At 45.9% G+C, this 22,878-nt stretch overlaps 1 protein-coding gene across 1 annotated transcript in view; it reads right to left on the reverse strand.

Annotated features, from left to right (window-relative positions):
* Window positions 1–22,878, reverse strand: part of RSPH3 (radial spoke head 3) — a 135,133-nt gene that overhangs the window by 44,753 nt on the left and 67,502 nt on the right. Inside the window, exon 3 of the mRNA XM_086927327.1 lies at window positions 14,841–14,982. Coding sequence (XP_086783453.1) covers window positions 14,841–14,982 — 142 coding nt within the window. The remainder of the gene's footprint in view (window positions 1–14,840; window positions 14,983–22,878) is intronic.

The raw sequence follows: 22,878 nt of genomic DNA on the forward strand, positions 1-22,878 counted from the left end.
TAAAAAGTTGATTTGTGTAGCATCCTGCTACAATAAACACAGACACATGTGTTTCTCTAAACTGGAGCTTTATTCATTGCCTCTTACTCCTGCCCTGTCCCTACTCTAACTGACCAGTTCCTTTCCCCGGCTCCTCCTGTTCCTGCTCCTCCTACGACTCCGCACCCCAACCACTAGACTACCTCACACAGCTCTACATCTCCCCCCTTCTTAACAAAGTGAGCTTAATGTCCTCAGTGTTCGCAGTTCTTCAATCCACCACACGGGTTGGCGGACGGTCTGTTCTTCAAGCCTCAGTAGCGTCGAGTCAGTGGTGGGTTTGGCTTTGGTCACTCTTTCCGGTGTCTTGATCAGGACGCTCTTGACCACGATGCGTGTGAGCTGTTCACTCTCACGGTCAGCAGTCCTCATGTTTCCTTCTAGTGGTGTAACAGTTGGTTTGGGTGCTCGGTCCCTTTCATGAGTGGACAATGTTCTGGTCCTCTTATGGGCACCTGCGTCTACCTTTCCCCCCTCTTGTCTTTCCGGTCGAGGAAAAGACAATGCACATCAGGCAGTACGGTATTATCTGACGAGACTGTCTTGGTTTGGTTCGGTAACTCATGCACAACCTCGGGTTGTCTGACGAACTCGTTGTCTATCTGTGCATGGGCATGTTTTTCACTCATCTGATGATCTCTCTCTACTGACATGTCCGGCTTTCTCTGCGGAATGGCTGGCAGGTCCCTTCCCGTCCGGTGACTAAGGTCCACTGTCTCTGTTTTCCTTTTATAGGTCCTTTGAGTCAGCCTTTCGGACCCCTTCAGGGGTGACGGTGTCTGGTCCATGTCCGGATATGTTTGTGATTGACATGACAGATTGTCTTGTGGCGTGACTGAGTAATCAGAGACCTTAGTATGTGTTATGTTGCTCTTGACAGGAAGGGTGCCCTTTGGTTCTATGGCGCGTTCGGGTGGTTGACGCCATGGCTGTTGTCGGGACCATGACTTGGTCGACTCACGGGATCGAGCAGCTGTGCTCTCTGGGTCAGAGAAGTCTCTTGTTGACCTCCAGGATCGGACGGACGCGCTCTCTGAACCAGAGGAGTTCCTGGCCATGGACGTGCTTTCTGGGTCAGAGAAGTCTTTTGTCGACCTCCAGGATCGGATAGATGTGCACTCAGTGTCAGAGAGATCCTTCTCCCCTTTCCTTTTCCAACGTTTCTCTGAAACTGTCTTTGGTAATGGATTTTTGAAGTCCGTAGTCCATGGCGAATTGTTCTTCCCCTTTGAGTTGTCGTTGAGATGTTTCTCCGTGTGCCTTTGTTGGAACGTCTTCAATGCTGTCTCATTTGGGAGGTTGTTTGATGATCCTGTGCTTGCTCCTTGTGCTTGATCCCAAGCTTTTGCCTCATTGTCTTCTTGTTTGGTTCGTTGCGATGGAGGATCAGTCCGTCTTGTGCGACCTGTTTCTCCTTCTCTCTTGTTGGATGCTCTAACACTTCTGATTTGAGTTTTATGTGTTCTTCGGCCAGATGTTTCCTTGGACTCGTCTTCACTGCTTGTCGACTGATGTTCCTGCGCCGACTTCCGGTGTTGACCAGTGCGACTCCTTCTTCTATGGTTATTCTTTCTCTCCCACTTGCTGTGCCGGATGCCCTCTTGTCCAGGGGTGCGATCTGTCCCACTTGATGCTCTTTCCCCATCAGAGCATTGTGTGTCATACCTTGAGTGACTCCTTGAGGAACTCCTGGGAGGTGAATAACTTCTTGGAACGGTCTTTTGGATGGTTGACTCTGGGTCATCTGACTCCGAGTAATCCTTGGTTGACTTCGAGTAGTCGGATGTTGAGGAGTCTGACCCTGAGTAATCTGTGTCACTTTCATTGTCACTGTGTCTTTCCCTTTGTCTTTTTGCTGGTCTGCCTTCCCTCTCTCTCCTTTCAGTTCTGTTTGTTTTCTGAGTTCTATCTTCCTCGGTATCTTGATGGTTTGCGCTTAGGTGCACGTCCTTCAATCCTTCTCTTGCTTTGATTTGCATTCCAATTTCGGCCTTCTTGATGATTTCCTTTAACGACCAATGCCCTTGCAGGATCTTACGCTTTGTGTCAGGGTTTGTGCAACCTTCAACGATCCGAAGTCGAACCGCATCCTCATTTGTGAAGGTGTTGAAGTGGCAACCTCGTACCATTCTTTGCAAACGAGTGATGAAATGTGGCAGCGGTTCGCCTGGTTCCTGCCGTGCTGTATTGAAAGCCATGCGATTATGATCCACATCTGTCTGTGCGTTGAGATGAGCACAGAGCTCCTTTTGGAGTCTTTTATAGATTTCTGTGTCCTCCTTGGAGAATGTCCTGATTGGGCATCGGCCCTCCGGACCCACCAAATGGAGGAGTAGTAGTAGACACTTCCTCTCTCTTTGCTCACCATTGGCCTTTAAGAAGTCTTCTAGTGCTTCGAGCCACCGGTGTCGTTTGAGATCCGAGATCCAATCATCAGTCTGCATCGCCGGGGGTGGTACTTCACTGTAGGGAGTGACCCGCCGTGCTATGTCTCCACCCGCCATGAGAGAGGGAGATTCTGGTCAAGGTCTTTGGTTTGGTCGTTTGCTTAGAGATTGATGGTCTTTGTAACCAACGAAGTATGCGTCGGCGAATGAGCTTGGATGGTTCTGCTCTCTCCGGGGTCCTCTGTAGGACTGCCCTCCTCTGGGTCTTCTGCAGTACTGTCCGGCAGCTCTTCTCTCTTCGGCGCTCTTCAGTTTGTGCTCAGTGTCGTCGTTATCTGTCTCTTGCATTTGCTAATGCGTGTTCCATTGTGCTGTTGTCGTTGCTTGGTTCTTGTATTTGCTTGTGCCTCTTATTGTACAGACACGTGTTGCTTTAGTGCATTCACCACTGCGTATTCGTTTGCGTTTCTCAATGTCCACGTTGCCACCCGTGCTGACATTCGTTTTTGTCAACGCATGTATGGTAAGTAACTCTTGTGGTTGCCCGTGCTTGTTAGTTGATTTACTCTCGTGTGTGCACGTGCTTGTTCTGTTTCAGTTGCCAAGCCGTGTTCATTGTTGTTCACGCGCTGTTATCCACGCTTGTGTGTTTGCCTTGCCACTGCTTGTTTGACCTTCGCCAATGCTTGTTGATCTGCATGTATCAATGTTTGTCTAATTGCATGTATCACTGCTTGTTTACTTGCATGTATCAGTGCTTGTTTACTCTTAGCCAATACTTGTCTCTTTCCGTCGCCAATGCTTGTTTATGTGTTTTGCCTCTTGCCTCAGCCTGTGCTTGTTTGCCTTTACACTTGCCAAAGGTTGTTTGCTGTCTTTAGTGCATTTCCCAGTGCTTCATTGATGTTTCAGGCTCTTTGCCTGACTTCAAAATGGCCGCTGATGATCCCTCGCAGGGGATTGGCCAATGCTGCCTGACTTCAAGATGGCCGCTGGGAATCTCGTTTTCAACGAGATTTTGGTCGTCTCTGCTCGTTCCTTCGACCGGAGCCACACATTCACTCGGGGCTGCAGTTTTCCACTCACCACTCGTCGTTTTCAGCCGCGATCCACCGCCAGAGTCACTGCTGCAGGTGAGATTTCTTTCCTTCGTCTCTTGCCGCCGGAGTGGGCTCCCGGTTGGCTTTTGGTTGTCTCTTGTCCACTCCTCACACGTGGGTGATCTTCACTGCTACTGCCGCCGGGTGGGCTCCGTAGGGCACGCTCGAGCCTCCAGGCAAGGGGCGAGCTCCGCTCTGTTCGCCGCCGAGGTGGGCACTCAGTGGGCGTTTTCACTTGCGCTTCTGCCGCCGAGGTGGGCACTCGGTAGGCGCTTTTAGCTCCACGCTCCAGCCCCACACGCAGGGCGAGCTTCAGGCTAGTTGCCGCCGGGGTAAGCTCCCGGTGGGCACTTCTGTTCTTGTGCTCCAGCCCCACACACGGGCGAGCTCCGACCCTCCTACGCGCGACGGCGCTCCCACGCTCATTCACGGCATTTACCGCTCCACGCGGTCATGGAGGTTCAGGGCCGGCTTATCACTCACGCTGACGGGGAACAGGGTCACAGGGTCGGGCAGCGTCACAGGATCGGCACATGTCACACAGGGTGCTCGATCCCACCCTCGTCGCCAGCTGTAGCATCCTGCTACAATAAACACAGACACATGTGTTTCTCTAAACTGGAGCTTTATTCATTGCCTCTTACTCCTGCCCTGTCCCTACTCTAACTGACCAGTTCCTTTCCCCGGCTCCTCCTGTTCCTGCTCCTCCTACGACTCCGCCCCCCAACCACTAGACTACCTCACACAGCTCTACAATTTGTTTTTCTAATTTCGTGTAAGTAAAAACGTAACACTCTCCTTTTGTCAAGAGAATGTACAGACATTTCCGCAGATGTGGAAGTATTAGAAAAAACACAGGTAATGTGATAAATTGATTACGTGGAGGTCCAATACTACTTTTGGTAAAAAAGAAGGATGTGTTTGTAAAGATCATGAAAGGTTCTATTTAGGACAGAGCCTCAATTTCGCTAACTCTCTTTGCTGATATTATTGCAATAAAAACATTTCCATGAAAGATACTGTAATATGGCCCTATGAATGCGATAGGTTCAAAAGGATAACACATTAGTCTACGGAGGATCAAATTTAGTTGCCATGATGGGGATGGGTTTCTGGTGTAAAAAAGTTCTTGATCTATTCTAGAAAGTCGTTAAAACACTGGAATTTAAACAAAAGTGAAACTTGATGTGGAGAAATTTCTGTAAGCCATTAAGGCTATTGAGTGAACTTTTATAGAAGAGAATTGAAGTTTGGATTTTTCCAACTGAAGCAAATATGGGGGAAGTACTTCTCAAGAAGTAATAAGGATACCACTTTTAGATTGACACCATATTCAGATTATTTTCCATTTTAATGCATAGGAGGTTCTTTTTGGTGGTCTTTTTTGCTTTTGCTTTCTTTAAAGTGTCCATACAATCCTGAGGAAGATTAAAGTGTCCATATTGTCTGACTTCAGGAGTCATGTAGCAGAACTCAAGAGTTGAAGGTTTGGGTGATGAATTTGGTCCTGTAGTCCAGTTAAAAAGTCTGACCTGCAAGGTAGCTTCTTGTGTTTTACATTTGAAAGGTGTAGAAGGTTTGGAATACCACCATTTGTGCAAGTCTTTCATGAGATCCTTGGCATGGCAGGATGGGCAGAACCGAAAAGGAGTCCTTTCTATTACGTGGTCATTCTTAATGGTTTGAGGGTTATGGATTTGAAGGGGCACAGTTCGGTGTGAGAGTTCATCGACCATGAAGAAAGAAAAGTGTTGAAGTAACACCAGAAGGTAGACTGACAAAAAGTGGGATTGTTTGGACTGGTGACGGATGGTGCAGAAGACCTGGTGAGAACACTTAGTGGCATTGAACCAGAGCTCCCGTATACACATCTGAACCTGATGGTGGAAAAAGGCAATCTGACTATGAAGCCGATGCCCATGCGCCTTACCTGAAATAGGTGGAGTCACAATATCTCGTGACTCGAAAAGACTTCTTTGAACGAAAGCAACTTGCACTTGTCCAACCGAACCCAACACTAGATCGCAGGAGTATACACAGCATGTGTATCTACAGCTACACGTGCTACGAACATTTCTTTTTGCAAGCCTCCTACTTAGAAATACTGAGGGTAGACACCCTTTTCCCAAAGAGAGAGAAATCCTAGCATGCATTGTGTACAGAGAATATCCGTTGACAATAAATCCAAAGGAAGGCAAATCAGGCACTCATCCGTAGATCTTATTTCAAAATGGGAATTCAACGAGAAGGCTGATGAGAGGACTTGAATGAAACCAAAATATATTGATGTTGGTTAAAGTTTCTGTTCCATTCTGACATCTGCAAAAGGTCTTGATTAACAATGGCCTGTATTGTATAAGCTTGAAAGCCAGGTCAGGGGGATAATGAGGATCAGGTCAAGGGGGGAGGAGGAGCTGGTGCTGCCAGGTACTCAATGTCGCCGTCACGATATGATATGTATGGCCCTGGCAGAGAGCAGTACTGACCTTCACAGGGTCCCTGGCAGCTGCAGTCCGTGCATGTAAGAGTGGTGAGTCCCGGGGGGGAGAGGGGGGGGGGGGGGGTCGCCATACGACCATGAGGAGAAATTAATAATGTAATTAATATTCCCTCGCAGTCGTATGTTGATATTCCCCCCGCCCTGCCCCACCGCTCATACCTGCAAGGGTCGCAGCTGGTCCCTGGCATTCTGCAACTTGGGGGGAGAGAACACTTACCTCTAGCTTTGAGCCTGTCCAACCTTCACTAATGAAATTAAAAAGGACAGTACCCTCTTCCTCAGGTGAGCTCAAAAAGAAAATAGTCTAAACAAGTATCTTGGTTAGACTGTAATTTGTATCTGTGAATTGGTTGGAATCCAAATTACAAGTCTCAAGAACACATTTCTTGGAACTTTTCTCTTAGCCATGACTTCACTTATTCTTCAGGCCCACCTGCTCTTGTAAAAGCTGTGGGCTTTACAAAGGAATTATGAAAATCCTGTGTTTTACAAAATCGCAGCTTTAGTAAAGAAAAATACTAAACCCATACAATACCGAAAGATCTCTTTTTCAAACGTCCTATCTCATTTTGCAATTCGTAAAATAATTTTTAAATCTCAAAATTTGGTTTTTGGCTCCTACCGAAATGCCATTTGAAAGGTGTGCTTTGGTTGTTCCTTTCAAATTTTGAGTTTGTAGTGTATGTATTAATGGCTCGTGACCACAGTTACAGTTGAAAACCACTGATCAGTTACAGTCTATGAAGTTAGGGTGGTAAATGTTTGCTATGGGTAAGGTGTTCCCTTTGGACTCCTTTCCCTTTGGGAATCATGATGGCAACTTCGAGTATGGAGTGGTCCATCAAACAACTGCTAATACTTATTAAAAGTCTTACAAAATGGTAAACCTCAAATAAAAAAAGAAAAGAAAATGCAGCCCTATTTCCTATAAGGCAATTTGGCTGCATTAAAAAAAGGTATTTTGTTTTGAAATGCAATTAAAGGGATGTTGGTCAGCTGCCCCTTGCAGGCCACCGTCACTGTGATTGTAGTCAATCGAAGGGGGTTGCACATTGCAAACTACCTAAAGGAATAATAATTAGGCAGGGCTTTCATGCCCCTAGCAATTCCCTTTTTTTGTAAACTAACCTATTAGTACATGCGTCGATTCTTAAAATCACACACGATTTGCAAAAACTCAGTACGCAATTTTCAAATCCAGTCCTAATACATCTGGTCCCGTAACACTTGCCAAGAGACTCCGCTTGAGTGGTAGTCATGCTGCACAAAGCAAGCTCTACAAAAACCCCAAAAATAAATAAAGAAAATAAATAAATAGAAATTGAGTAAGCAAGGCACCGTGAGGTAATGCGGAAAAACAGAACTAATTTTGAAGAAATGGTCACAGTGCTGGCCAACTCCCAAAGCACCCTTATGACAGAACCTCTGTCCCTCCTGTGAGGTTAAACAGTAATAGCCTGTCTCATGATTGTGTTGATACACACATACAAAAGCCACCCTTGGTCAGAAGTGAAATCAAAATTTCAAGATACCTCCATACAAGCAGACAGCCTTGCCTTACCCTATTATGAGACAAATAATGAACAACACCATAAAAGTCCTACAGTTCTTAAGAGTAAACTCATACATCAGTTAACAGCACATAAGTGATCGGAGTGTTTCACTTTTAGACGCAGGTATTAGCAGTGCTGGTGCACAGCTGCTGGGTGGAAGCGGCCGCTTGGTAGCAGTGAGGCTCACTTGCACCACAAGCATGTGGAGATGCTGTAAGAAAATGTCAGGAGATGTTAAGATGCAGCAATATCTCCAGACACCAAGGACTCTGCCCTTTGCTATTTACCCCCACTCCAAATAGCCCTTTCACGGGAGGTCCAAACTGAGGACCATAGCAGGGTTTAAGAGACAATTACAATTGTGTAAGTGGGCCATGACTAGCATGAGGAAGAGTGAGAAAGACATGTGTCCAATGCTTTGAGATTATTGGAGAGTTGTGGAGACTGGTGTGGGCCATTCGTGTAGTGTGGTGCAAAGGCCTTGAACTTGCTTAAGTCAGACAGTAGTTTAAGTGGGAAAAGAAGCCACAGGCACCCTGCACACCTGTATGAGGTTCAAGCAGGAGTAGATGTGTGCACGTTTGCATAAACTACTTACCTTGCAGAAGTGGGCACTACAGTAAGGGAAATGCGACACACACACCTGTGAAATGATCTGATATGCTAATTTCTGGAATTCCCAAAAAGAAGTACAAAAGCATCCGGAACTTCATTGTCACTGGACTCAACTAAGTGACTCCCAGGACTAAGGAGGCACTTTTAAATTTGCCAGATGTATTCTCCTCTAGCCTGGGAGCAAACACAGTATTCTTCAAGAAAACAGAAATAAGTCTTTTGAACTCCAGAGAAGTGTAAAAGGATGAACACAAGACAGAACTAAATGAAAAGTCAGAGAGAGTGCCTCAAGCAGCTGAAAATGAGAAACAAATGTAAGGTGAACATAGATGGGATTAAGACTAGTGGGATGGTTCCTGGACCTGGCCTGTACAGACTGGCTCACTCTAGTAGAAAGTACTGTGCTGATGCCCCCAAGAGAGTCAGAGCAAAGTGAAATCTCGAAGATGGGAAGGGTGCAAAAAAGGAGAGGCGTGGTAGAGGTACTCCCTGTCATGACGAAATGTGAATGTCGAGCATGTAGAAAACACAGTAGGCACACATTTTGCAGAAAAGATGGTGCACCAAAATCTGTCTTTAACACATCAACAAATTCATGCTGAACACATGAAACCCCCTAAAAACTGACTAAGTGTTTTAAATTCAAGATGACAAACAAGCCAAAAGGTTTCAAAATGTAATCTCCGCTAAATGTAACCTGTTGTAAAGCGACTCCAGCCCTGATATACAGAAATCCATACACGCTCATCTGCCAGCGCTTTACACAACAAATAATCATTTGAAGGGCAGAGAAATAACAAATGAGAAAAAGCTGAGATGGAAATTCGGGCATGATACAGGTTAAGGAGATGCAACGAACCCCAAGGCATTAATGTCAACATTCACAGGCATTTATGCCAACATTCATAGTGAAGGCAACTCAAGATACAGGAACCTTATAAGACTCTAAAAAATAGGGTTCCTGACATGACTAGCAGGTGAGGTAGGCTTAGGGCTTGTAATCAGTAACAAGCATTGGCAAAGCCAAGAAGTCTCATCCATGTGAGATCTATTGGCTTTATTGGAGTGGAGGGGCGTTGTGGTGTGGAGTGCAATGGCACTGTATGGAGTGCAGTGGCTTTGAGTGGCGTGGAGTGGCACTGAGTAGAGTGAAGTGGCATTGTGTGGCGTGAAGTGGGATTGTGTGTCATGGAATAGAGTGGCATTGTAGGGCGTGGAGTGGCATTGTAACCTTTGAATTGGAGTGAAACTTTGTGGTTTGGAGTGGAGTGGCATGGTGTAGAATGGAGCAGAGTGACATTGTGTGGTGAGGTGTGGATTGGCATGGTGTGGAGTGAAATGCCATTGTGTAGAGTGGAATGGCACTATGGGGTGTGGGGTGGCATTGTGAGGGTGTGGGGTGGCATTGTGAGGACTGGAGTGACATTATGTCGTGTGGAGGGTAGTGGCATTGTGTGGAGTGGAGTGGCAATGTGTGGAGTGGAACAGAGGAGCACTGAGTGAAATGGAGTGGCACTGAGTGGAGTGCCATAGTGTGGCATGGCACTTAGTGGAGTGAAGTGGCATACTATAAAAAACTTAAACACCTTGTCAGGGGTAGTAAGCACAATATAAGTGCAATTACAATGAGTGGAGTGGAAGCAAATGGCATTGAGTAGAGTGGCATTGTGTGAGGTGGAGTGGAGTTGCCATGTTTGTTGTGGAGTAGGATGCTGTGGCATTAATTATAGTGCAGTGGCATTGTGTGTTGTGCAATGGAGTGGCACTGTGTGGCTTGGAGTGGCATTGTGTGGTGCGGAGTGCAGTGGATTGATTAGAGTGGAGAGGCATTGTATGGCTTGTAGTGTAGTGTCATTGTGTGGAGTGGAATGGAGTGGCATTGGGTGGCGTGGCCTTGAGTAGATTGGTAAGGTGTGGAGCAGAGTGGCAGTGAGTGGAGTGGCACTGTGTGGAGTGGAATGGAGTAGCACTGTGTGGAGTGCAAAAGCATGGAATGGAGTGGCATGGAATAGAATGTAGTGGCAATACGCAGAGTGTAGTGGTATTGTGTGTTGTGGTGTGGAGTGAAATTGAGTGGAGTGCAGTGGCATTGTGTGTTGTGGAGTGGCACTCTGTGGTGTGTAGTGCAGTGGCATTGAGTGGAGTGCAGGGGCAGTGGGCAGATGGGAATAGCATTGTCTAGAGTGGAGTTGCATTGTGTGGAGTGGTACTGTGTCGAGTGGGGTGGCATTGTGCAGTGGAGAGGCATGGAGTGGAATTTCACTGAGTGGAGAGGCATTGTGTAGATTGGAGTTGAATTGTATTGCGTAAAGTGGAGAGGAGTTGTGTGTCACGGAGTGGAGTTGAATTTTGGTGTGTGACATGGAATTGTGTAGTGTAGAGTGGAATAGTGTGGAGTAGAGCAGAACTGTGAGGAGTGGAGTGGGATTGTGTGTACTGGAGTAAAATTGTGTGTTGTGGAATTGTGTGGCATGGAGAGCAATTGTGTGGAGTGGAACTGGGTGGAGTGGAATTGTGCGCTGTGGAGTGGACTTGTATGGAGTGTAGTGGACTCGTATGGACGAGAGTGGCATTGCACCACATGGTGGGGAATTATGTGGCATACAGTGCAATTCTGTGGAGTGGAATCGTGTGGCTGGAGTGGAATTGTATGGAGGGCAGGGGAGTGAAACTGTATGGTGTGAAGTGGACTTGTGTGGCTTGGAGAGGAATTATGTGGCATGGAGTAAAATTGTGTGATGTGGAATTGTGCGGCATGGAGTAGAAATGTGTGAAGTTGAATTGTGAGGAGCGGAGCAGATTTGTGTAGAGTGGAATTGTGTGGAGTAGTATTGTGTGGCATGGAGTGGAACTGTGTGGTGTGGTAGGTATGGACTTGTATGGAGTGGAGTGGACTTGTGTGGCATGCAGTGCACTTCTATGTGGAGTAGCATTGCGTGTCATGGAGTTAAATCATGTGGTGTGGCGTGGACTGTATGGAGTGGAGTGGACTTGTATGGAGTGAAGTGGAATTGTGTGGCGTGGAGGGGAATTTATGGAGTGGAGTGGCATGGAACTGTGTGGCATTGAGTGAAATTGTGTGCCATTGAATGGAATTGTGTGGCATAGAGTGGTGTGGAACTGTGTGAAAAGGAGTGGAGAGGAACTGTGTGGAGTGAAGTGGCATTGTGTGGTGTGGAGTAGAGTGGCACTGTATGGCATGGAGTGGTGTGGAATTGTGTGGAGAAAATTATGTAGCATGGTGTGGAATTGAATGGTGTGAAGTGGGGTGAAATTAGGTGGCGTAGAATTGGGTGGTGTGGAATTGAATTGTGTGGCATGGAGTGGAGTGCCATGGAATTCTGTGGCATGGAACTGTGTGGTATGACTTGGAAATGTATGGAGTGAAATTGTGTAGAGTGGGTGAAGTAGAATTGCATGGTGTGGAGTGGAATTGTGTGGCGTGGAGTGCAATTGTGTGGCTTGGGATGGATTGGAGTGACATTGTGTTGAGTGGAGTGGAGTGGAATTGTGTGGCATGGAAATATGTGGTGTGTAGTGGAGTGGCATGGGATTCTGTAGCATGAAACTGTATGGTACAGAGTGGAATTGCGTGGAGTGGACTGGAATTGTGTGGAGTGGCATTGTGTGGAATGGGGTGGAGTGAAATAAGTGTAGTGGCATTGTATGGCGTGGAGTGACATTGTGTGGTGTGGAGTGGCATTGTTTGGGGTGAAGTGGAGTGGCATTGTGTGATGTGAAGTGGAGTGGCATTGTGTGGGGTGGGGCAGACTGGCATTGTGTGATTAGAATGGCATTGTGTGTTTGCGAGGAGTGGGCATGTTGTTAAGTGGAGTGCAATTGTGTGGCATGGAGTGTCACTGTGAGGACTGGAGAGACAGTGTGTGGTGTGAAGAGGAGTGGTATTGTGTGGAGTGGAACAGAGTGACATTGATGTGTAGTAGAGTGGCATTGTGTGGCTGGAGTGGAGTGGCGCGGAGTAGCGTGGAGTGGAATTTTTATGGAGTGGAATTGTGTGGATTGGCATTGTGTGGAATGGAGCAGAGTGGAATAAGTAGAGTGGAGTGGCATTGTGTGGGGTGGAGCAGAGTGGCATTGTGGGATGTGAAGTGGAGTGGTATTGTGCAGTTGCATTAAATTGTGTGGCATGTGGCATTGTGTGGTGTGGAGTGTAATTGTGTAGCGTGGAGTAAAATTGTGTGGCATGGAGTTGAATAGTGTGGCGTGGAACTGTATGAAGTGAAGTGGAATTGTTTGGCATAGATATGTGCGGGCTGGGGGGCATTGTGCAGGTGCAGTGGAATTGTAGGTACTGGGATTGTGTGGAATGGAGTGGAATTGTGCTGAGTGGAGTGGAGCTGTGACGAGGACTGAAACTGAGTCAAGTGGAATTGTCTAGTGTGGAATTGTTAGGCATCGAGTGGAGTAGCATTGAATTGTGTTAGTGGAAAGGACTGGAATTGCATGGAGGGGAACTGTGTGGCGTAGAGTGGAACTGTGTGTTCTTGAGTGGAACTGTCTGGAGTGGAATTGTGTGGTGTGGAATGGAGTGGTGAGGAGTGGGAATGTGTGGCACAAAAGTGGTGTGAAATTGTGTGAAGTAGAATTGTGTGGCATGGAGTAGAACTGTGTACAGTGAAATGGAATGGAGTGGAATTTTGCGGCATACAGTGGCATGGACTTTTCTGGCATGGTGTGGCATTACATTGTGCGGCATGGAGTGGAATCGTGTGGAGTGGAGTGGAATTGTATAGTGTGGAGTGCAATTGTGTGGGGTGGAGTTTAATAATGTGGCGTGGAACGGTATGAAGTAAAGTGGGAATTATGTGGCATGGAAATGTGCAGGTGGGGTGGAATTGTGTTGGTGCAGTGGAATTGTGTGGTATAGAATTGTGTGGCATGGAGTGGAATTGTGCTGAGAGTAGTGGAACTGTGACGAGTAGTGAAATTGAATCAAGTGGCATTGTGTGGCGTGGAGCAGAATTGTGAAGCATCGAATTAAGTGGCGTGGAATTGTGTGAGTGGAATGGACAGGAATTACATGGAGGAGAACTCTGTGGTGTGGAGTGGAACTGTGTGGCCTGGAGTGGAACTGTGTGGCGTGGAATTTTGTGGTGTGGAATGGAAATGTGTGGCTTAGAGTGGTGTGGAATTGTGTGGAGTGGAATCGTGTGGAATTGTGTTGTGTGGAATGGAGTGACATTGGGTTGTGTAGAACAGTGTGCCCTGGAGTGACATGGACCTACTATGCCATGGAATTGTGTGATGTGAAGTGCAATTGTGTGACATGGAGGGGTGGGGAATTCTGTGGCGTATAGTTGAGTGGCATGGAATTGTGTGGAATGAAGTGTCACTGTGTGGCATGGAAATGTGTGGGGTGGAGTGAAAATGTGTGGATGCAGTGGCAGTGTGTGGAGTGGAATTGTGTGGCATGGAGTGGAACTGTGTGGAGTGGAACTGTGTGAAATGCAGGGAAATGTTGTCAAATGGAATTGTCTGGTGTAGAATTGTGTGGCCTGGAGTGGAATTGTGAGGCATTGAGGGGAGTGGCATAAAACTGTGTGAGTGGAATTGTGTGGAGTGGAACAGTGTGGAATAGAGTAGAACTGTGTGACGTGTTGTGGAGTTATGCGGCGAGGAGTGGAGTGGAAATGTGTGAAGTGGAATTTTGTGGCACAGAATTGTGCGGCATGGAATTGTGTGGCATGGAATTGAATAGTGTGGTATGGAGCTGTGTGGCACAGAGTGGAACTGGGTAGCGTGGACAGGAATTGTGTGGAGTGGAGTAGAATTATGAGGCGTAGAGTGGAATTGAGTGAAGTGGAACTGTGTGGCGCGGAATGGAGTGGAAATGTGCAGAGTGGAATTGTGTGGCATGGAGTGGAACTGTGTGTCATGGCATTATTTAGAGTGGAGTCGAACTGTGTGGCGTGGAGTACCTCAAGCACAGCTCGAGCAGTGGATGGACACTAATTAAGATGATTCATACTCTGCTTGGTCCATGCAACAAAAGAAAGAAAAGGAAGTGACGCCTGGCACTCGCTAGCCAACAAGAAGGCAGAAAAGAACAGTGACAGTGATGCCAACTAATGGTAAGCAATGGGAGGGCTCCAAGCCCTTTATAGTAAACAATACTTCTACCAGTGACAGTGCTGCACTGTTGGCAGGCGAGACCTAAAAGGAATACATGCGCCAGAGTGAGACACCTACTACAACTAATTCATCGTTTTATTTGAAAGTGCAAGAAGGAGCTTTGGAGCTCAAAGCCTAACCTAAAAATCTCTGTTTCTTCACATTTCATCCCTTAATAATAAACCCTCCAGGTTGGGAGTCAACCTGGTTATGAACTTGAACAAAAAACATGACAGAAAGATCATTTCAAGCAGATCTACAATGTGCAGCCATCGTTCTTTTCATCAAGTCCAGAAACAATCTTTATGTTCCAATACAAATCTCCATACCTCACAATGAAATGTACTTTTTACAAAACTTAGCCTACCACACATTCTCATCAACTAGGACCATGGCCATGTACCCAACCCACAGCCTTCATTAGTATATTGTTTTATGGTATTCCTTTTTATAAACAAAGACCAATAGGTCTAACAAAAAATCAAATCTTCAACATCTATGCGTAGGGTTATACCTGTCTGAACATCCACATGCTTTCTGCCCTCTACCGCCTCTGGGGTCCTCGTTCGAAGCTGCTCTTTTGCTCTTTTCTTCGCGATAGCTCTTCTGTGAAGCTCTTGCTGCCTTGCAAGCTCCAAGGGATCAGGCTGGGCTCCCTAGGAAGGGGATTAAAGGACAAAACTTGTAACAGGTAAACCATTATGGAGAGAACATAAATTAGATTGTTCAAAAAAGACAAACAGGTGTATGTCACAATATCATTGTGAGAAGTCGTCTGACAAATATTGTATACTAAATGTTGTTTACAAAAATACTGTCTCACTTATTGCTGATTTTACCACCAGTGGGACGATATGTTCATACACAGTATTTAGGACACGATATTTAAGTAATAAAATATTTCCAATACAACAGCCTAGTGACTCCAAGATTTACTTTTTAGCCTGAGAGGGACGCATTTGACAAAAATAATCTGTCTGACACATCTTTGAATTCTGTGCATATATCAGTGATTAAGAACAACAGTCTACAAACAAGGAAACCCAACTGAACTACAAGTCTGCCTTTTCTGTGATTTTTTCTTGATAGGTGCCTTGATGCCTCCGGGCTAAGTAGCGCTATATAAGTTTTCATCCATTTCATTTCATTCATTTCATTTCATTTCAAGTCTATTTTATTAATCGACACCTTCACAGTCCGTTGCAAGTGCCACCTGGCTTCCACTATACATAGTAGCACCAAGAAACTTGGAAATCCATTAAAACAGAAAGCATTATCAGTTTGCCCCTTTTAGACCATAGCAGTGCATATTCCGTGAGGATGAGCCAACATGCCCAAAAAAATGCAATCCCATTTTGCCAATTTATTGTTCCGTGCCTTGTCCTATGCCTTGTTCGTCATTGGAGAACTGTAATTAGAACTCTTATTGGAACATTTGGCGCTCTCTTTCCAAGCAACAGATACGGTCATAAGTCCCCTCAAGGAGCATCCTATGGCAGCCAGTGTCATGAACCCCCAAGTCAGACTTCATTTTTAAAACGTTAAGTTAGCCTGTCTGCCTTTGAGCCACATTCAGTCTTTCGCAGAACTTGTAAAAATGTCCTTTTCACTTCAATACTGATTTGTTATAGCAGCAGGCGACACAGGTCTGATACATACTCCTGGATATCTCCATCTCAAGGTTTAACAGTAGGTATGAAAGGTGAACATGTAGTCGGAATTGATGTATTTTCATCTCACTGGTTTAGAATGGCTGTATCTAGTATTTCGAAAACTCTCCACTTGATTTTAAAATGCAAGCTATGTCAGTAGTCAATTGCTTACATAAACCTCTGGAAGGGGCCACTGGGGGGAGTTCTTTGCATCAGGTTGTCATGGGAGGTCCCTGCTAGACTGACAAAACATCCCCTCTTATGCCAAGAGTCGATCCAGTGATGAGGGGAGTTGAGCCCAGTTGATTATGTGTTTTCTTTCTAAAGGCAAACTCTCTTCCTGGCCGAAGTCTGATGATACAACATGAACAGGTATGCAGTGCAGAGAGCACGATGAAACTCTCAATGCAAATTAGCTATTCTATGCTCTCTTAAAGTAACAAATAGAAGTAGAGTTAGGGTGGTAGAATGTTAGGAACATTCCAAAACAGGTTAGAATTGTTAATTTTATTCTCGCTGCTAGCAACATGCACAAGGGCAGTTTCATTATATACTGTGTTGGGTTATTATTCATTTACGAAGCAACAGAATAAGACTATTGAATACTTGAAAATATACAGTCTCATTCTTAGTGCTACGTCCGAATATGCTTCCCGAATATGTTATTTTAAGAACAAAAATGGCTTTAAATCACCACTTTCTCCCTGTAATCTTTACAATACTGTTAGTAACTCCGAAAACACACAAACACCTCCCTCGCAGGAATGCTCAGTGGGTTGTGTGGGGCTACATTTAAACTGAACTTCCTTACTCAGTGATGGTACACGGAACTAAGTCCTTACACCCATGGATTGGGTACCATAACCCTGCCAACATAGGGTCTAGAACTCAGGATTCGCAACACTAGCTCTCAGTTCATCCTTCTGATGCACTCGGGTAGAATAATCTCAGAGGTCCTTCCCCCAACATATTTCTTATTTTAGCTCTTTATATTCACACAGGAAGTGCAGTCTGATCTGAAGTCATAGCTCACCAGCTCTTGAAAAAATGCTAAGGGGCACTCCTCTGCCTTTCTTTCTCTCTTTACCAAAGCCAGCGGTGGCTCCTTTGCAATGGCAGAGGAGTGTCGCCTCCTTGGCTCAAAGACAGCAGCTGAAAAATAAAACAATAATTTATTATAATTAAAGCCAGCATGTGTAGGGGATGGGCGTGGCTAGGGTCACAGGGAGGAGAGGTTGGTGGACTTCTAGTTCGGTTTCTCTAATCCTGTTGGATTTTACAGCCAGGTGGTGAAACGTCACAGACTCCCTGTGCCTGACTAGAGCATCAAACCAGCCTGCCGAGGCCAGTCCCGGCGCTGCTCTCATAGTATGAGAGCAGAGTCTTGATTGGTTGGGGAGTCTGTCCCAGAGACTGCTGGCAGTAGAATGGAGGAGCACCGAAGTACAAGGCGGCCGCAGGATCAGGTACGTTTTTTTATTATACTAACTTTTTAAATTCAACCCTTTCAACTGCTGCTCCCCGACTGCATATTGGCAGCAGCTGCGACGGATAAAGCTCATGTTCCATGGTCTGGCTCCTCTTTCCACTCACGTTGCACTTTTTAGGTCGAGCTCTCTTGACCTATTGTCGCCGAGTTGCTCCTCAAGGGAGATCGACTAGTGCATGAGCGCCGAGTGCACATCGTGGACGCGCATGCCCAGCCACCCGAGCTATGCACATCTTTTGCTCCACATTCCACATTCACAGCGGCAGCCTCTCACAATCACGCACGCACACAGCCACACTCACGGAAGCGCACATACGCGTGCACGCACACACGCTGGCACACACACACACCCCTCTTCCTCCCCCTTACCTCAGCACCTCTTGTTGCACATTCACAGCGTCAGCCTCTCCCATTCACGCGCGCACACAGCCACACTCACGGAAGCGCACACACACACACACACACACAGTCATACACACACATGCAGTCATACACACACACACACACACACACACACACGCCTGCACCACTCCAGAGACAAGCCAAGCCATATGCATATTATGTTTGGTCCTGATGAAATAGGAACCATCTAGGTCGGGGTGGGGAGGCTTGTGACATGTTGTATATTCTTACTTGGCCTACCTAACCTATTTACAACATGACACCTGGGTGTAAGGTCCTGGGTGTAAGATGCTGGATGCAAGTGGGCTGGCGTTGTGCAGTATGTTGGAGGCGAGGATTGGGCGGGGTGCTGGCTCCTAGTCGTGCGACTGACGCTTCATCCAACTGAGGCGGGGGGGAGGGGGGTAGTGAGGGCAGTTCAGGGGCGGTCGCGGTGGAGCTCGGTTTACAGGATGTTATAATAAGCGTTTCGGCAGTGTGCCGAGAAGCAAATCTGTTCACATTGTGCGCTACAGCGGGAGTGTTCACTCACTGTAATGTGCATCTTATGTTTTATGATACAGTGCCACTAAACGTTTGTAATATGACTTTATTCCATAAACAGGGCAATATTTACTGTTTTCACTATGTCCATGTAAACGTTTATATGAAGCGCTGTCTTTTCGATTAACACTTTCACCAACAATCCGGACTGCTGCCTGCTACAATCCAGCGTCGCACTCTGATACTGCAGAACTGCACAGCACAACACCAATGGGGTTCAAGTGCTTGAATGATGGGTGCTATGCATGCCCACTTCCAAAGCCACTCTTTGCAGTGAAACTAAATGAAATACCAGTATTTGTAAAGCACACAGCTACCTCCTAAGTGGTGTCCCAGCGCTGGGGGCCCTCGTGAATATTAAGTGAGCTATTGCCCAGAGTCACATGGTGCTGGGCGAACCTACTGCCGGCACCGGAGATTGAACCATGAACCCCATAGTCAGGCACACTGGCCGCTGCGCCACACCTCTTCTACTCAGTGACTTCAGAATGATGAAAGGCCAAATCATGCTCTGCTGTTTTTAGCTGCTTAAACAGAGATGTCTACTTCAGACACATCAAGCATAAAGATGATTAAAAACTCCATCCAGCTATATTGTGTAGTGCTTATATGGGGCCACCGTGCAACAAAGCACTAAGCAGAGAACATTTGTAGCAGAGCTTTCTATCTCAGTAACCCCGTGGACGACGACAAATCCAAAGCAAACACAGAACAAATCTTATACCAAACCAATTAATACAAAACTGAATCAATGGAAAAAAAACTGCAAAAGGGCGCACATATGCAATGGCACTCACCATGCGAGGCTCATGACCCGGAGATCAAAAACTCTGACTTAAGCCTGCCAAAAGAGGCCTCCATTAATTGGACGAACTTTAGACCAACATAACTTCAAACGCAAGACCCGGCGCTTTGCTCACCTCTGCTTGTGCACTGATACCACGCAGCACAGACACAGATTTTCTCCCGCCCCTCACGCACTTCAGGGCCAGGGAGATGGTGGCGCCAAACTTCCGCCCAACCTCTGCGATCCTGCGCAGAAGCAGATTGCCAACAGTTCTCGCGTGATGGGATCAGGTCAGCTTCCAGTGTGAAAGAAATGTTGAGACAGACAAGTGCACGAGCAGAATGTGCTCTGTGAACACGCTTCCACGAGCCGATTCTGAAATGCGAACGCGCTTCCCAAGGACAGCTTTTGCACGTTCAATTTCATTTGAGTGGTCCTTGCCGGTAGACCTGCTGGGCTTAATTATAGGTGAGTGCTCCTGTCTGGAAGGCTGGTGAGCCACCTTACATTTGTTTACTTAGTCTAGCAACCTCTCTGGGAGACGTGCTTTGGGGCCTGGCGGCATGCTGTGATAATTACTATGCTAATTACTTTCTTTGTTTTTTATCCACCCACACCACAACCCTGTCCGTATCTGATGACGAAACATTTATTTAGTAGTGACTAAACTGGCCCCAATTTGATGCATCATCAGGGAACGAGTCCTAATTTGTGTGTGGCCTTGGACAACGCTCTTACATGTTCAGCGCAGGAATCCAACCCCCATCAGAGGCTCACAACTTAGGCACAGCCCCAATGTATTTGTTATCAAACAGCCAGAGAGCGAGCTGCACAGTACAGAAGATTGGTACGTTCTTCGTCCATTATGCCTTGTACTGAGAGCCAGGATTGGCCTCTGTCTTCCTATGTTCGCATAGCGAGACTTAACTTTAGAATCTGTGACTCGAGCAGGGCTTGCATATTGGTTTACTTTAGGGAATGTTTGAAATGCGTTTGGCCCAATTGCTTGGCAGAAATAGATTATTATGTACATTAAAAAACCATCCTTCACAATATATTACATTCAGTATATTTAAGCTGCTGTACATCAATTTAACTGAGTAAATTTAATACTATAACAATTCAGAAGATTAATCACATTATTGTGGTTTCAAAGCCAATCTAAACGTTTATTACAGTTCACATATGTACTTGATTTACCATTTAAACAAAGTAGAACAATTTTGAGTATGCTTGAACATCCTGTTCCACAACAAAATCACCGGGTGTTGGGCCACTCGGGCTGTGACGAGGACTCCCGATCTGGAGTCCAACTCCCCCCTCCAACTCCACCCTCCAACTCCACCCTCCAACTCCACCCTCCAACTCCACCCTCCAACTCCACCCTCCAACTCCACCCTCCAACTCCACCCTCCAACTCCACCCTCCAACTCCACCCTCCAATTCCACCCTCCAACTCCACCTTCCAACTCTAAGTACACCCTCCAACTCAAACTTCATCCTCCAACTCCACCCTCCAACTCCCCCCTCCAACTCCACCCTCCAACTCCACCCTACTCACTCTACTACTATCTACTCACTACAGTACTCTGCAATTCTCTACTATTCACTACTACTCACTCTCTATTAATAACTCTATTACTCTCTAGTACTAACTCTAATAGTCTACAACATACTCTCTACCCCTCTACTACACTCTCTCTACTAATCACTCTACTACTCACTATTACTCACTCTACTACTCACTCTCTACTACTTACTCTACTACTCACTTTCTACTACTCTCTACTCTACTCACACTCTACTAATCACTCTACTATCTACTACTCACTATCTACAACTCTACTAACTCTATACTACTAACTCTATACTACTCGCTCTACTACTCTCTACAACTCTACTCACCACTACTCTCTACTATACTACTCATTCTCTACTACTCACTCTCTACTACTCTCCAATCACTATACTACTCGCTCTCTAGCTACTACTAACTCTACTACAACTCACTATTACTCACTCTACTACTCACCCTCTACTACTTACTCTACTAATCACTTTCGACTACTCTACTTTACTCTCATTCTACTAATCGCTCTACTATCTACTACTCACTATCTACAAGTCTACTAACTATATACTACTCGTTCTATTACTCTCTACTACTATACTGACTACTACTCTCTACCACTCACTACTACTCTACTACTCACTCCACTACTCACTCTTTACTACTCGGGCTTTACTACTCACACATTACTACTCACACTTTACTACTCACTCTTTACTAACTCTCCAATACTCTCCACTACTCTCTCTACTACTCCCTCTAGTACTCTACTTCTAACTCTACAACTAATACTCCCTCCTCACTCTACTACTCACACTCTACTATTCACTATACTCACTACAGTACTCTACAACTCACTACTACTCTCTATTAATAACTCTGTTACTCTAGTACTAACTGTAATATTCTACAACACACTCTCTACTCCTCTACTACGCGCTCTCTACTAATCCCTCTACTACTCACTCTACTATTCACTCTCTACTACTTACTATACTGCTCACTTTCTACTACTCTACTCTACTAATCACTTTCTACTATCTACTACTCACTATCTGCAACTCTACTAACTATACTACTTGCTCTACTACTCTCTACTTACCACTACTCTCTACTACTCATTCTCTACTACTCACTACTCTCAAATCACTGTACTACTCACTCTATCTACTACTAACTCTACTACAACTATTCACTACTCACATTTGCGAGAGATTAAGCTATTGTCATTGTAAATGACAATGCCATTTATTTATCAGTTTCTAAAACAACACAGAGAAAAATTTGTCATTTACATGCCAACAGCTCTAACTTTTGCAAAGGCGAGACCGTTGCATTGTAAATGCTCATTTTTACATTCCCATCCAGCAAGGCCACAGACTCTACCTGCAGTTAATGGTGGGCCATGACCTCTTTCAGCTTGCTGTGTGCCCTTTCGGCCTCTCCAGTGCAAAGGTGATGATGGTGGTCACTGCCCATCTTCAGGGGTACCGGTCTTCCCCAACCTTGATGATTGGTTGTTGAAGGCAGGCTCGCCACAGTTAGTCGCGAACCACCTCCAGATGATAGTAACCCTCTTGACATTTTTGAGGTTCTCACTCAGCCTGCTGAAGTCACACCTGACTACTTCTCAGAGGATTGCTTTAATCTGAGCCATTCTAGATACTGTGTGCTTTTGAGCTTATCATTCAGCCCAACAAGTCCAGTGCATTCAAGCTAAGATCCCAAAGTGACAACCTCTGTCATGGCGCTTAGTGAGATTTGCTCTGAGGCTTCTTGGCCTACTAGCTCTGCAGCTTGCTGAATTGTTAGAAGATTTTCCTTGTGATACGCCACCAAGCAAGATCATTAAACACCAGGGTGGAAAAACCCATCAGTGACACCTAGTAGGTCACAAATGATAGTTACAACCGGAAGTGGCACAGGTCATCCTCCAGCAAAGAGGAGAACCCTGGCTTGATTCCCTTGCCTCTGTCAAGAATGCTCAATGTCAGCACATTTGCACACTGGAGTTTCCAAGACTACTCTTTCTTGGAGAACAGGACTGCTGTCCTGAGTTCTAAAGCATATAAGGAACGACAGAGTCCAAATTATTTATGCCTCCGGAAT

This window comes from Lissotriton vulgaris, chromosome 6 (genome assembly GCF_964263255.1).
Source record: "Lissotriton vulgaris chromosome 6, aLisVul1.2, whole genome shotgun sequence".
Classification (NCBI taxonomy): domain Eukaryota; kingdom Metazoa; phylum Chordata; class Amphibia; order Caudata; family Salamandridae; genus Lissotriton; species Lissotriton vulgaris.